Source organism: Pan paniscus, chromosome 9, assembly GCF_029289425.2.
Source record: "Pan paniscus chromosome 9, NHGRI_mPanPan1-v2.0_pri, whole genome shotgun sequence".
Lineage (NCBI taxonomy): Eukaryota > Metazoa > Chordata > Mammalia > Primates > Hominidae > Pan > Pan paniscus.
This window is the reverse complement of record NC_073258.2, coordinates 122,321,776-122,337,518: the sequence shown is the minus strand read 5'-3', so window position 1 is coordinate 122,337,518 and position 15,743 is coordinate 122,321,776. Positions and strand designations below refer to the sequence as shown.

The following is a 15,743-nucleotide window of genomic DNA, read 5'->3' as shown; positions in this document are numbered from 1 at the left end:
ATTTTGGCTTGAGCACTGGTTAGTTCTTGGCTGAGAGTAAATGGAACTAAAAAAGACCAGTGGCAAAACATTTGTTGAAATCCTGGCCAAACTACTATAATGTAAGCAGACTTTCTGTATGAACGGAAGGGTCCTCTCTTCCATCACTAGCATGGCCCAGCATAAGACATAAGACAGAGATCCCAGGGCAAATTCCAGTCCTAAGCTTATGCTGAGAGCTAAGATGAAGCCGGGGCGGGGCAGAGGTGTGCACTGTAAAATCAGTTATATGATTTTACATGTAAAATCCATGACAAGGAGATGATCTACTGGCTTGGAGATCCACAGGATATATTAGCATGTTAGAGGTGCTGAGAAGTCCCACAAAAAACAAACGAAACTCTTGTGAACCTTGAGTTTCCCTTTTTAAACAAAGCCTTGCCTTTCTTGCACTTTATGTTCAGAATCCGGTCCCCCTGTAATCTCAGCTTCCTGTACCATGTTCAGCTCAGGAAGTATTTGTTAAATACATCACTACCTGACCAAACTGATACATAAATTATTTTCTTTTAAGCTGAGAATATCTTCCATGTGTTTTAGAAAGACACATGGTCATCAAACCATATGACATTCTTGCTATTTCCCTAGAACTGAAGACAGAAACGGGCAGCAATCGCAACTCACCAGACCCCAGCTCATCGTACAGCAGGATGGCAGGCTCCCCACAGATCTGGCTGCCAAAAAGGCATCTTGCTTGGACGGTGAACGTGTAATTATGACCCATCTTCAGGTTGGAAATTTTAAAGAAATTGTCAGTAGTATTCCCAAGGTAAGCTGTGATATTCATGGCACTATCAAACATGTGTATCTCATAGCCCTGAAAACAAACACAAGAGATTGCTCAGGAGGTCGAATATGGAAACTGACAGCCTCTATTACTGGTTCCATCTTTATGTGAGCTCCTCACTGCGGGCTGCTACAGACGCGAAAGCGCCCTGGGTTTCTCCTTGTTCTTTTTACATTACCACTGAGATACTGGATTCAGAAAATGAAAATTTTCTCATCTCCAATATCTCAAATAACTGCCACACACCCCCCCTACAAGCTATATTGTGGAAATGAAAACTGTGGCCCTCAGGAAAGTCATTTTAACAAAGCCACACTCAGAGATTTGCTCAGCAGTCTGCCTGTCTCAAGCAATATTAAATGCCACCAAGAATCTGAACAGTTTGCCATAATGGAATTTGACTAATAATAAATCCAGGTCGCAGTGGACTCCAGCAATGGGGTGAGAAAGGGGAACTTGCAATTAGAAAAGACAAGACATTTGTCCCCAGAACAATATGTAGGAATGACCTTGTCAGCTCACTTCCTGTCTCCCTGCTTTCTAGCTCCTTCTGAGCTGATCTCAGCCCCCCAACAACCTGGCCTTGAAATCAGAAGCACTGCAGCCAGCTCAGGCCCCTGTTCACTGGAGGAGAGGATGAAATGTCTTCCTAGTTACAGCCCTGGACTCTGGTGCTGGGAAAAGCCATCCTGGGGACAGCCCTGGCCCAGGATACTAGCTGGGATGAGGGCTGACAACCTGACTTCTCTGCTGATCCCCAACTATTCCAGCGTCAAAGCTACTGACACTCTCCACCATCCCCCTGAAAAGACTCCATCACTTTTCTCTAGCCACATATTGGGCCCCCTTGCATAATCACAGTCTCTTGATCCCAATACCACTGACCCATCTATTCTTGATGTGGTTTGGCTGTGTCCCCACCCAAATCTCATCTTGAATTCTAGCTCCCATAATTCTCCTGTGTTGTGGGAGGCACCCGGTGAGAGATCACTGGATCATGGGTGCAGCTTCCCCTATACTGTTCTCATGGTAGTGAATAGTCTCACAAGATCTGATGGTTTTATAAGAAGTTTCCCCTTTCACTTGGCTCTCATTCTCTCTTTGTCTGCCGCCATGTAAGATGTGGCTTTGCTCCTCTTTGCCTTCCACCATGATGGAGAGGCCTCCGCGGCCATGTGGAACTGTGAGTCAATTAAACCTCTTTCCTTTATAAATTACCCAGGCTTGGGTATGTCTTTATTAGCACTGTGGAAACGGACTAATACAATTCTTTGAACTCCTTGTCAGAGGAAGGGAAGAAGGACATGCTATGCCTATGCCAGACCCTCCACTAGGAACGAAATACTAACCTAGAATCTTAACCTAAGAGCCGGGCTCCAGCCACCCAGGAAGGATCCCCTAATGGCGACTGGCTGCCGAACTGGGATTCCCAATACCTGCCTGGAATCTCATCCCCGCATTCTTTCCTATAAGCCAGCAGTTATTACCTTCCAACTAATAGATATCTGGTGTCGATCATTTGTAAAATACATAAAGGTTATAAAGAAAATAATTGAGATTACACAACATCAACCACCCATACGTTATTTAACCCATCCTCTTCTGTTCAGCATCTCGGCTGTTTCCTCTTTCTTGCTGTCATAAATACTACACACAAATTCTTCATGCACGTTGTTGCTTTAGAGTAAAATCCTACAACTGCTGGATCAATGGGTGTGAACACTTTCAATGTTTTTGATAGGTGTTACCCAAGAGCCTTACTTGAGTTTGAACCAATTCATATTCCCAGAACGTTTACTTCCCCAACTACTATTCATACCAGTTATACTCTTCCCTGCAAATCTTTACCAATTTAATGTGAGAGGGCTACCTCTTTGTTATTTAGATTACTGGTGAGGTTGAACTTTTCTCCTTTTGCTTACTGCTGCTGGAATTTTCCGCTTTGTTACATGTCCCTTCTTCAAAATTAGAATATTTCCATTTTGAACTTACTTGAAAGCTTTCCTTCTATTTAAGGATATTAGCCATTTAGATGTCATAGTTACAAGAGTTATGAGAATTCTCACCGAGTGTGTGGTGAGAATTTTCCAATTTTAATTTCACTTTGCTTTGGCATTGCACGGTGACTATTTAGAACCCATGGCTCTTTGCCTATGCTGCATCTCCAGGTAGCCATAGTTGATTCATCACATTCCTATTTAGCAAAGGCTTTGCTGTCTCTGGGGCCAACCCAGCTTTACTCAAGAATCTGTCCACCCTTGGGTGGTAAATCTACTCCCAGGTCTCACTCCTCTTCCCCTGTCTTTTGCTGTGAATACCATATTGGCCTACCAATAGCAAAACCAAACAAAACCAAGGTGTTCTTCATAAGTCAGCACAGTATCTTCAAGTGCCTCCTGCTCCCTGTAATTTATCTGGGAAGAGAGTGCTGAGATGCCAGGCTGAGAGTGCAGCTCAACTCCTGGTACTGAAGCCACAGTCCCACCCTCAGCGAGTGTGGAATAGGCAGGGCTCCTGGTTTAACACCCTGAGCCCCAGCCCAGCTGCAGCTTCTGCGGGAAGCATAGCATGGCCTCCAGCCCATTTGTCTTTCTTCAGGGGAAGACAAGTCAGGATTGAAAAGCGCTTAGTGCAGAGATTCTCATCTTTAACAGGCAGTATAAACATTTCGCTAATTAGCAATCCCACTGAAAATGGTCCTTTAATTCTCAAGTTCATGTCCATGTCCTATTCTTTTTCTTTCTTTTTTTTTTTTCTTTACACTATCTATGCCAGCATGCTGTTAACAAGCTCATCTCTGAAACAGCATTTCAATTAAATTTCCAAAGTCATTGAGAATGAGGGAGGAACTTACCCTGCTTTCATTAAAATGCTTTTCCTTTAAAGCCAGGCTTTTCCAAAACAGAAGAACATGGTCATTTTCTGTTATGATTTTTAAGGCATCAGGTGCTGATAATGAAACTGAAAATTAAAGATGAGATGGGATGCGGTTAGTGGATATACATTTGAAACTCCATTTTCTTGTCTGTCAAAGAGAGATTAAATAATGCTAGCCTTGGAGGGCTGGGTTACAGAAAAAATAAAACACATAGATTGCTGAGTACAGAACCTAGCACATGGTAGATATTCTTTAATTGGCATCTCTTTTATTGTTGTTATAACATCTTTAGCCAAGAAATTTGGACAGTACTTAATAGCCCTTGTAACCAAGTGTGTACAAAAACAAATGGGGTGGGGTAGAAGGGTGGTGAGGAAGGAATGGGATGGGATAAGGAGTTCCATCTGAAGACAGGACACTGGAGTGACAATGGCACATGGCCCAGGCCCACTGCACACCACCAGCATAAATGGGGCTGGGCCTCCATTACCCAATATCAAAACTCCCAATAATACCTGCTGCTGTCTGAGCAACGGAGCTTACTACCAGCTCTCTGAACTTGAGCCTGACTGCCCTTTGATCTACTGCCCAGCTGTGGGTCTCCCTCCATTTCAACATGTCAGATTGCCACAATGGACCACTGAGAACCTGTCATCCAGATTCTCAGACACAGCACTTGGTCTTAGTGCTAACTATTCAGTTTTATTTCCTCTCTTGGGCATCCCTCCTCTTTTCCTTTAGTAATATCAAAACCAGCGAGGGGAGTTAAAAAGACTTAGAAAATATAGAAAACGATAGCCACTCCCCAGCCCACTGTGCCCTGGCCACCACGCCATGGCCCAGACCCTGGAGCCTCTGCACTACTCTGCCCCTGTAGGGATATTGAAGGGCAGTGTTTGCACTCCCTGTGAAACAAACGCCTAATGAAAAGTCTGTCTCTGGAAGTCTAGCGGCACAGCACTGAGGGCAGGCTGTGTGAGAAGACCGCTAACCTCTCTCCTGCTTACCTGTGGTAATTTTTATGCTGGAATCTTTGCTCATGTTCCCCAGTTGGACAATGATGTGGTATTTCCCGCCAGGCTCCAACTTGTTAAGGGTGTATTCCACAGTGCTGTTACGGGATTTTACTTTGTAGCTCCTGTCAGTCTTTCTTATGAGATCTTTGACTGCAATTGCATACAACTAGGACCAAAAAAGAACATGTGAATGATAATCAGAAAGTTGACATTTTTCACTCTTTGTAGTTCAATGGTGGACAATGTAGTATATTAATAGCTGGGACCCACAGCAACAAGAGTTTGAGTCCCGAAATCTGACTCCATTCTTTGGAAGGCCTTTGGAGCGACCAGATCCAATCTTAAAATAACTATTCACTCATAGAATTGCACATAGAGTTATCAGCTAAAATTTTTTTAACCCTCTAGGGAGGGCCACATTCATCGTGACATCAGCAGGTAGGTTGGAACAAGCAAGCACATCCAAACTCAGTACTCAACTTCCACATCTCCACCACTGCAATAGTTCATGGATGTTGTTGGTGGAGAGAGAATGAACCAAAGTGTTCAATCCTGGCTCTAAAGGGCAAGGCTCTACTTACTTTCTCCCAGGCTGCTTCTGGGTATAGGGGGGCAAGGGGAAAATAACAGGGCATATAGTAAGCACAGGAAATTCAATCATGACAAGGAAGTGGAGAGTTGAGAGGAGTATTAGCAACCAAGCATTTTAAACCAATCACCGCTGGATGAAGGGGAGTGGAGAGAGGAGAGAGGGAAGAGCAACCCAGAGCAAGGAAAAAATGGCAGTTTTTTTGTTTTGTTTAGGATCAATGCTCCTTTTAAAGAGGGGTCAGAAACTTTTTGTAAGGGTTCACACACAGTAATACTGTAGGTGTTGAGGGCCAGATAGTCTCCACCACAACAACTCTGCTGATCATTGCATGAAAGTGGTCAGATATAATATATAAACAAATAGGCATGACTTGGTTCCAATAAAACTTTATTTTAAAAAAATAGGCAATGGGCTGTGTTTGGCCTGCAGGCCTTTGTTTGCTAATCCCTGTGTGAGAGGGTCAGGGAAGGAAATATCAGCAGCGGAGGAGAAAGAGGGACAAACCAAAATGGCAGCTAGGATAATGGAGAAGTGCCAACTAAGAAGAGGTCCCTGTACGGACCCCGTCTTTGGTCAGACAGAAATGGGAGAGAGGCCTCCTGCTGAGCGCCAGAAACCAGGCCTGTGTTTCTTGCCCCATTACAGGACCCCCTTCCATCCCACCCCACCCTAACCAGGCCAGGAATAAACAAAGAGGCCTGGAAGCCCAACCCACTCACCAAGTCCTGGTCAGGAGAGTCATACGGTGATTCCCACTTGATGACCACGGAGGTTTTGCCCGTATGAACCACATGCAGGTGACGGGGTGGAAGCCTGCTGTCCGGGATCATCTTCACTACAACGTAGTCAGAGGACGGCCCCTGGTAGGGTACCACTACACGGACCTGAAGCCCAAGCACACATGAAGGAAAAAAAATACATCACGGCCTTATGCAATCTTTATTAAAGTATTTTTTCAACAAAATAATGACAACGATTAAAATTCAGTTAGTACAAAAAACCATAAAATATAAAATAATTTCCCACCTACCCCAAATCATTTTCCAAGAGGTACCACTGGTAAGAGTTTTTGTGCTTCCTTCCAGAAATCCCCTATGCATATATAAGGAAGGATATGTATGTACGTGTATCCTTACACATATATGCACGTGTATATGAAGCCTATCTTCCTCAAATATTTTTTATACAACTGAGAAAATGGCACACATATTATGCTCTTGGCTTCTTTTATATAATAATATAGCTTAGAGATTTTTCCATATCAGTACATTTAGAGTTGTCACACTTCTTATGAACGGCTGCCCTGCATTCCATTGCATGAATAAACCATGATATGTTTAACCAGTCCTCTCTTCATAGACATTTAAGTTGCTTCACATCTTTTGCTATCATAAGAATAATAATGTACCATGTATCTTTCTCCATATATCTTGGCACACACATAAAAGTATGTAGGCTAAATTCCTAGAAGTGGAACCTGATAAAAATTTTTGATTTATCTATACTTGTGATCATCTGCCAAGTTATCAGTCCTCCATAACGGAGCTGCAGTTGGTGAAAGTGGCCGTTCATTCTGTATTTCAAGCAAGAACCTGATGATGCTTATGAAGAAGAGGAAGTTGCCTCTCGTCACACACATCAATCCTGGAGTCCAGGTATGCGAGCTCCCCAGGTCCTGGGTTGAGACCAGAGCCCAGGACTTAAGACATCCCTTAAAAAACTGAAACGGTATGGGAAACTTACCAGAAACAAATATTGCTCATCCTTACTGACAATGACCGTCTTGTTGTGGAGTGAAGTAGTCAAGCTCTTCGGGTTGCGATAGAGGTCAAGAAAGGACGTGGCATAGAAAATACCATAAACCTGGTAAAAGCAGAGAATGGAAGAGGACATCAGCTCATAGGCCGATGATCTCATTTCCTTGAAATCCCCAATTTAAGACCCTGGAACTGCTTCAAAAGAGCTCACAGAGAAGTCTTCATTCAACATTTATTACATTTACAGCATTTACAGAGAAGGCACTTGGGCCAGGCACTGTATGTAGAGCTACAAAAATAAATATGATGTGGTCTCTGTCCTCAAAGCGCTCCTTCTGGAGGAGAGGCGGGCAGAGAAGAAAAACATACATAATTATAAATAACAAGTGGCAAACATAGAGTGTTAGATGCTACACCAGAAACCCACATGATGAGCCAGGGAACGGGGGGGTTATTAAAGAGGGGGTGTCATTCTACCATTGGCAGCACAGACGTAGGCTCCAAGGGGATGTGCTGAGTGGGAAGGAAAGCCATGGGAGCTTGCACAGTGGATGCGAACACCCCAGGAAGTATGTGGAGGGAGGGAAGGAGAGCAGACACGGCTGGCTGTCCAGCAGGTACCCATCCTCCCTTTCTTCCTCAGAACTCTGGTTCTGACTGAGAATTGCTGCCTGGAAAAAGTCTAAACTGCGAACCTCCCTAAGCTAGAAGAGGCTAGACAAAGAGCTTCCAGCCATTGAGACGCAGAAGTGTCACAGGAAAAGCTTTAGGAGGGCTCATTACAACAGAGGGAGGAGCCCTTCTTCCTGCCCTCTGGTCGCCTGGAATACAGATCATGACTGCAGGCCCAGGAGGCCTCTTGTACCATGAGGTGAGCTTGAAGACACATGCCACAGGCTGGAGATGACAGGGCTCGGGTGCCCAATCAAATTGTGCTGCCACGACAGAAGCCCTGCACTGCTCAACTCTAAACTTCTTTTAATTACAAGAGGAAATAAACTGTTCGAAGCCACTGTTACTGTCACTTCCTCTGCTCTATGCATCCCTGCTTAGTCCTAACTGGTAAACGTTGGAAACTGAGGGAGTTTCAAGCAGGGAAGTGGGAATGGGATGAAGTTTACAGCAGAAAGTGGAAGACGAGGGAGTTTATAACTGGAGGGCGGGAGCCGAGGAAGCTTTCTTTGTAAGGCACAATCAAAGAGCATTTTCTCCAAGAGTTATGTGCACATGTAAGACAGGGGCTTGACGAGGACCGTAGGAGCTGCAGGATCCATGGGATGAGCAGGAACTGAGCGGGGATCCACAAAGGGATTTCCAAGTCCCAGGCAACAAGGTGACTTTCTCCAGCACTGCTCAGCAGCTGTGAGGACTAAGCTCTGATTTTTTAAATCTTGCCCAAATCCCTATCTAAGGGGTCTGGGGAGTCATGTCCTACAAACCATAGATTCTCATCAGATGGGTTTTATTTAATCCTATATATCGAGACTTACTTTCCAAGTTGACTCTGGCATAACATTATGAGACAAGGAAGAAAATCAAAATATTTTACCCCAAAACATGTTTCTTTGTCATATCTTGAAATGGCCCTGAAAAGCTGTCCTTTATGGGGGAAACTTCGCATCTGTAAAGAATCTCTATTAACATAGCTAGATCTTTTTCTTCCAGGCCCTCCCAATCCTAAAGACATTAGCTGAAAAGTCTTGCACCTTTTAAAGATCTGGATAGGAAACATTTGTCATCTATTTCCCCTAAGGGCAGCCACTAAAAGACGTCAAAAGAACCTTGGTCTCCACAATCTTTTATCTTAACCTGAACATCTCCTTTCTGTCAATCTCAGGTCTTTAGACAAACTCAACCAATTGACAACCAGAAAATGTTTAAATTTCCCTATAGCCTGGAAACCCCCGCTTCCCCATGCCCACTTTGAGTTGTCCTGCCTTTCTGGACCAAACCAGTGTATTTCCTAAATGTATTTGATGGATGTCTCATGCCTCCCTAAAATGTATAAAACCAAGCTGCATCCCAGCCACCTTGGGCACATGTTCTCAGGACCTCCTGAGGGCTGTGTCACGGGCCATGGTCACTCCTATTTGGCTCAGAATAAATCTTTTCATATATTTTACAGAGTTTGACTCTTTTTGTTGACAGATGAGAAAGGACAGACAGATGGGAGAGCACAGGCAGAGAAACAGGAAGGGAAGCCCCGAAGGGGGTGATCGCCTGGGAGGATGTAGGAAAGAGAAGCGCTGAGGGACTCAAAGGTGTCCCAAAGCAAATGCAAGTGGAGCTGCAAAGCATGAGATGGGAGTAGGCCAAGTGGGGGCTTAGAGTACAGAGGTAGGATGACATCACCGAGGACAAGGCTGGTGACCGCCCGGGATGGGGTGTCTCTGGAGAGGAAAGGGGTCCACAGAGCCACGGGAGCCAAGGGATGGGAGGTTCCCCACATGCACAGTGACAATGGCACTTCTCACAGTAGACAGGAAAATCATGAGAGCTGCCAGGGTCCTCAATGAACTAAAGAGGGGCAGAAGCAGAGAGCTTCCTACAGGTGATCTCATTTGCGCTCTCACCTCTGAAAGCCACCTTTAGTGTGACCAGTGCATGAGCTGAGATGAGAAGCAGGAAGCCTCCTCCAACTTCATGCACAATTAGAGACCCTAAATCAAGTCAGGCTTCAGTGTTCTGTGCAATTGCCCTACTCTGGAGAGATAGTTGGGGGTGATGAGGCGGTCATATGCTGCCAGGTATATAAATGGAAAGAAAGGGTTCTTTACGAGTAGACTCAACTTCCAGGTAAAAGAGAGCTCTGGGGATAGGTCAGGGCTTCTCATCACTGTCCCTGCCTCAGCATCAGGTGCTGGGACACACAAAAGAGCAGAGGCTGTTAAATTAGCCAGACCTGAGCTGAAACTCAGTCTACTGCTTGTGAGAGCTTTAACTCTGGCAAGTTACTTCGCCTCACTGAGCCTTAGTTTCCTCGCTGGCAAAATGGGAATATTTACCCACAGAACCAATGAAAGGAATAAGGGGGAACATGGGTTTATCGGATTTTATATTGTTCCTGGCACTTACTGGCTGCTCAGTAAATCTTACTTCTTCCTTCTTCTTCACTGATTTTACAGACAACTACTTGCAAACTTTGGTTATTTCCCTATGAATCAGCCCTGTGCCAAATGCACACTGAAGATATCCTCAGAAGACCAGACCTAGGCTAGTTCCTCCGCTCATCACTAAGGATTTACTAATTCCTTACTATAAATTTACTTCTGTATGCTTTTCCATTGAGAAAATCCAGAAAACAATCCTTCCCTTCAAGGAACTTACAAACTAGTTAGGAAGGTAAGAGTAACAGACAGAAATTATCAAATAGGGTAAAGCTGTATTTAATGAAATATCATGCTATATGGAACCAACTATAAATATATTAGGAGTTCATAGGGAGAGAGATCAACTATAGAAGGGAGGATTTTCTTGCATAGCAAGAGGAGGGAAGGACACCAAGGAGGAGAAAGGGCATAAGCCAAGTACAGAGGCAAGAGGGGGACGAATGTGCCAAGAGCCTTGGGACGGTTGATCTAAAAGCAAAGGGGACACACTGGGGAGGAGTGGAAAGTAAAACAGTAGACTCAAAAAGGAGCACAGATCTGATCATAGTGAATCATAACGCACGTATGAAAACAAAGGAAAAAGAAAGGCCTATATCCAAGAGCAGCAGGGGCACTGGAATATTTGCAAAAGAGAGAAAAGCCCTGGAGTTGTGTGGTGGCGTAGCATTAGGGGACAGTCCACACTCACTTTGTGATGGTCATTCTGGCTGACTCACCACATTCCGGGGGCCGGTCCAGGTACATTCCACTGCAGTCTGGTTGATGGCTTTGGCCTTGAGGCTAGGTGCAGGTGGGCGAACCCCTCTGGTCATAACATGCTCAAATGCCAGAGGGCTATCCCCCAAGTCAGTCTTGGCCCAGGCAGAAATCTCATAGGATGTATGAGCTGTCAGATTGCCAACTGTGAAAACAGGAAAAGGAGATTCCAGGAGGAAGTTGGGGGTGTGAGTCAAGAACGTGTCTTGGTACATGCACTTTTTTAAAAAAAAATAGTAATCTCTTGATTTAAATGAGTCCCATGTGCTGTAGGACTGTCATTAGATGACAAATTCATTCAACGTTTATGTACTGATGATGACGGTACATAACACACTGCACAGGCACTGGGTAATTTCTTTAAAGCTGCCCATCCGCGGATAGGAGTTGGTACAACGCTCCTGGAAGCCATTTGGCCTTGTATAACAAGAACCTTGGAAATCATACCCTTCAATCCGGTTATCCCATGAAGTCAGAGAAAGACTCAAAAGTGTGTTTAACAAGGATCCCCATCACAGTGTTACAGCAGGAAAAAACTGAATGTAATTTGATTGTCTAGTAACAGGATAATAATTAAATAATGTGCATTCCATCAACTACTGTGCAGGCACTAAAGGTTGTTTCAAAAATATTTGATGACACTGGAAAATTCTCACAATTTTATGTGAAGCGAAAAGGGCAGGATACAATACTATATATGGCATTATTCTGACTTTAGAAAAAAGATATAAAGAGATCAATCCATGGAAAAATATATTAGAAGATATCTGAAATGTAAAAGTGAAATTACAGGCAATTTTAATTTTCATTACACTCTTTTTGTTCTCTCAATTTTCTGAAACAAATATGTATCCCCTTTCTAATCAGAGGAAATGCTATTAAAACTAAAAAAAGAAAAGTGAGAAGGGGGAGGCTACGCTAACAGGATAGCCTTTGGAATCAGAAGGACTGGGGTTTAAGGCCTGACTCTATACTTTGTGGTTGTATAACCTTGGGTAAAGGATTTAAACTCTCTATTTCCTTGTTTGTAAGATGGAGAAAAAAATAACAGCACTTACAGCAGCTGCTGGCTGGCAGGGAGAAAAAAAGAAAATGCTTAGAAAGTGCTTGGCATAATGCCTAGCATCGCACTAGCCCTAATAGATTTCAAACAACAGCTAGTTAAGCCTTCTGCTCCTGACTCTGCCAGTTTCTACTGGGGCAACACTAAGGCCATGAGATCATAGGCTCTGGAGTTAGAAAGATGTGGGTTCCAATCCTGGCTCTGCCACCGTCTGAGCATATGACTTATTCTTTCAACTTCAGTTTTGCCTCTGTAAAGCGGGCATATCTCGCGGAATTATACTTGGGGTTATGTAAATAATATGCGTAGAATGCCTATGTAAATGCCTGTACATGGTAGGTGCTCAGTGTGCAAAAGTCAAAATAACAACCTTCTCGGGCACCTTGTAGACTTTCAATTAAAAAAAAAAAGTAACAATAGAACATTTGTAGTCTCTACTTTATAAGGCTATGACAAGGACTAAATAAAAACATGACTGAAAGTGCTTCACAGCCTAGAAGGAGGAGACAGGAAGAAGCTCCCAAGTCATTCTCAACAGTTACAGGCAGCTTTCGCCACTTAGAAATAAATTAAAATCCATCCTTTAGCACGTGTTTAGATAGAGGAATTTTAGCTGAGACTTGCTGCTGGTACATACATAACAGGGACTGGACCACTCCTCCCTTAGTTTGTTGTCCATTCCTCCAGTCAACATGTATTTACTGAACACCAGTTATGCATAAGGCCTTCTGCTGTCTCTCATTAGCAACGGGAGAGTGAACCAGACTAGAAAGGACAGACAGGTAACTGTCTACATCTAAGAACTCTTTCTTTTGGAAATCAAAACTCATCTGCAGAGAATTAGTCTTGCCTCTGTCCAATTTTCCTCCTTATGGCCCCCAACTTCCACTAAGGGTCATGAGGTTGGAGGAGGGCTCGAGGGGCCACTGAGTGAATCCCTCTGCCTAGGATCAGCAGCACACTTATAGGATCCTCAATGCACAAGAACCTGTCAACACAGAACAGCTTCTAGAGAATACCTCCCCTTCCCTGGCACCCACAGTCAAGCTCTATAGCGGGAAAGCATTGGTCCAGCCTTACCCCTTCCTGCTCACACACTGACCAGCACCAAAGTGTTACCTTTGTGTGACAATATGCTTCCTCGGAAGTTCAAAGTTCTCCTCTCTTGCTTGTGGGTGTCAAATGCCCAGAAAAGGTTCACCACATAGCCATTTACCTGCCGAGAACCAAGAAGCATGTTAGATGAACAGCTAGTCATGGGGCACACTAAATACAAAAGGCGGGATTAAAAATACACCTCTTTCCTGTTCTTTCCTTGGGTATCTCATTCTTACGGTGAACAGGTTGTTTTTTAAAAATTTTAAACAGGTTCTACTTGTGCTACCATTAGCTAATATTTAGTTGTACTCCACCTACTTCTAAAAACAAACATGAGACCATATTTAATTTATAGATTCAATGAAACAAAAAAGTGAATGAAGAATAAAAGGACAAGAACCAATTAATAAAGGTAGAAAGAGGAAACACTGGAAAGATAATTAGGCCATGGAAATTAAGGATAAATCCTTGCAGTCAAGGCCAAGAAGACAATCCATACAAAACAGGCTGGTTAGATCTCATTGTCCAACTACAGAAAATACATCCACCCATCAGGAAAGACTACCTTTTCCAAGTCCTGAGCTCATAAGAGGATTTGATCTGAAGATCGTTAAATATAGGACAACAATCAAAAATATTTTCAAGATCAAAGACTACAAGACAAGAAGCATATAAGCCCATTTCTTTTTTCTTTCTTTTCTTTTTTTCTTTTTTTTTGAGACAGAGTCTCACTCTGTTGCCCAGGCTGGACTGCAGTGGCATGATCTTGACTCACTGCAGCCTCTGCCTCCCAGGTTCAAGCGATTCTCCTGCCCCAGCCTCCAAGTAGCTGGGATTACAGGCATGCACCACCACACCTGGCTAATTTTTGTATTTTTAGTAGAGACGGGGTTTCACCATGTTGGCCAGGCTGGTCTCGAACTCCTGACCTCAGGTGATCCACCCATCTCAGCCTCCCAAAGTGCTGGGATTACAGGCGTGAGCCACCATGCCCGGCCAAGGCCATTTCTTATATCAACCCATTCTGAAGCCAAGGTCATGACACTAAATGGCAGTTAAGTAAATGGCAGAAAGACTCTGAAGGTTGCTTGTCCCAACTTGTCCCAACACAAATTCATCAATGGAGAGGCTGTGAGGAGGGACAGATAAGAAGGAACACTATGGAAAGTGGATCTCAGCTTGAGGAACCACATGGGCACAGATAACAATGAAGAAGTCGGCTATGCAGAGGGCCAGTAGAGGGGATGGCGGTGCTGGAAGAGGAAGATCTTAGGTGGATGCAAAGTGAATATGTTTCCAAGGTATCCAACTCTCCCACAAGAAGGTTGTTCTTCCACTGTGAGCGCCTCAGCATTAGCGCTTAGCACCAGGAAATCCAATAAAGCTGAAAATTACAGGGCATACATATTCTGTTAACACCAACTCTTTATTTGCACTGTAGCTGTGAACCATTTAATTATATGGTTAAGGATAAAAAGGCACCAGGCTGAGGCAGAATAATTACATGTGAAGACTCAAGTTGTTCTTCATGGGGGAGGGAACCACCCTAGTCCTGGTATTTTAGCTTCACTAGATCTAGCCGTTCGTTTTTTTTGTTTTTTGTTTTTTTTCCAGTCTTACTGTGGTGTGCTATGTCCTTTCAGTTCCCATACAAAATAAAGCCCCATCCAGCTGCTGGCTTGAAATTCCCACATTACCTTGATATCACTCTCCATGGTCAGGGTGAAGCTTAGATAATTTTCACCATAGCTGTCAATGTGGATATCTGGTGGTGGGATCACTGAAAACAAAAAGGAATTCAAAAACAGAAGCCACATGATGAAAAGCGAGGAAGGCAGGACTTAATAGTTTTCAACTCAACGGACAAAGCCATCTTTCAGTCGGGGAAGAAAGGGTATTTCTTTGGCAGTGTTCCTCATCGATCTTTTTTTACCACTGTTTTCCTGAAGCTAAGGTTGGTCCACAGTTGCTTGGTGAACACAAAACTATCTGGGCTCAGTCGGCTATCCTGGCAATTAGGTCAGGCAGAAAAGTTCCATTTTGTAAAGGTCCCAAAACAGCCCAGCTTCAGCCTGGTTCTTAAAGGAACAGGGATCATTCACTGCGAGTGGCATCTTGATTGGCACTAACAAAGTCCCACCAATCTCATGTCCTTTCGGAAGGCTGACAATGGAGTAAATCGTAAATGGTAAACGTGCGTGTGGCAAAATGGAAAGAATGTGGCCTCTGGAAGCTGGCAAACTTGAGTTCGAATTCCTGTTCTGGCAGCTGTGTAACCTAGGCAAGTTACTGATCTTCCTGGAGCCTAGATAGAGATGTTATCTGCATTTCACAGAGCTGGGAAGGTTAACTAAAATAATGTATGTGTGATGCCTAGCACTCAACTGATACTCTCTTTCTCTTCCTTTCCAATATAGCCTCACATATGGCCAACTAAACAACTAGAAACCACTGGTGCTCTCAAAAAGACTGGAGCTCAAGCTGAGAGTCGAGGGGGCAAGGAGAAGTGGCCAAGGAAAAGACCCCTCTCAGTTCAACCAATGAGCGCCATGCTTGTCATCTGGAAGGTCTTCCCACCAGAAGGCTGACAGTGCTTGGCCCAGCATGATCTAAAAGAGCTCAATGGATCAATATTATCAGAAAATAT

At 43.9% G+C, this 15,743-nt stretch overlaps 1 protein-coding gene across 1 annotated transcript in view; it reads right to left on the bottom strand.

Moving 5' to 3' along the window:
* SORL1 (sortilin related receptor 1) overlaps window positions 1–15,743 on the bottom strand; it is a 180,368-nt gene that overhangs the window by 7,741 nt on the left and 156,884 nt on the right. Inside the window, exons 39-46 of the mRNA XM_003819971.5 lie at window positions 14,794–14,876; window positions 13,118–13,214; window positions 10,896–11,080; window positions 7,056–7,175; window positions 6,032–6,196; window positions 4,712–4,886; window positions 3,681–3,787; window positions 664–856 (exon numbers count right to left, since the gene is read on the bottom strand). Coding sequence (XP_003820019.3) covers window positions 664–856; window positions 3,681–3,787; window positions 4,712–4,886; window positions 6,032–6,196; window positions 7,056–7,175; window positions 10,896–11,080; window positions 13,118–13,214; window positions 14,794–14,876 — 1,125 coding nt within the window. The remainder of the gene's footprint in view (window positions 1–663; window positions 857–3,680; window positions 3,788–4,711; window positions 4,887–6,031; window positions 6,197–7,055; window positions 7,176–10,895; window positions 11,081–13,117; window positions 13,215–14,793; window positions 14,877–15,743) is intronic.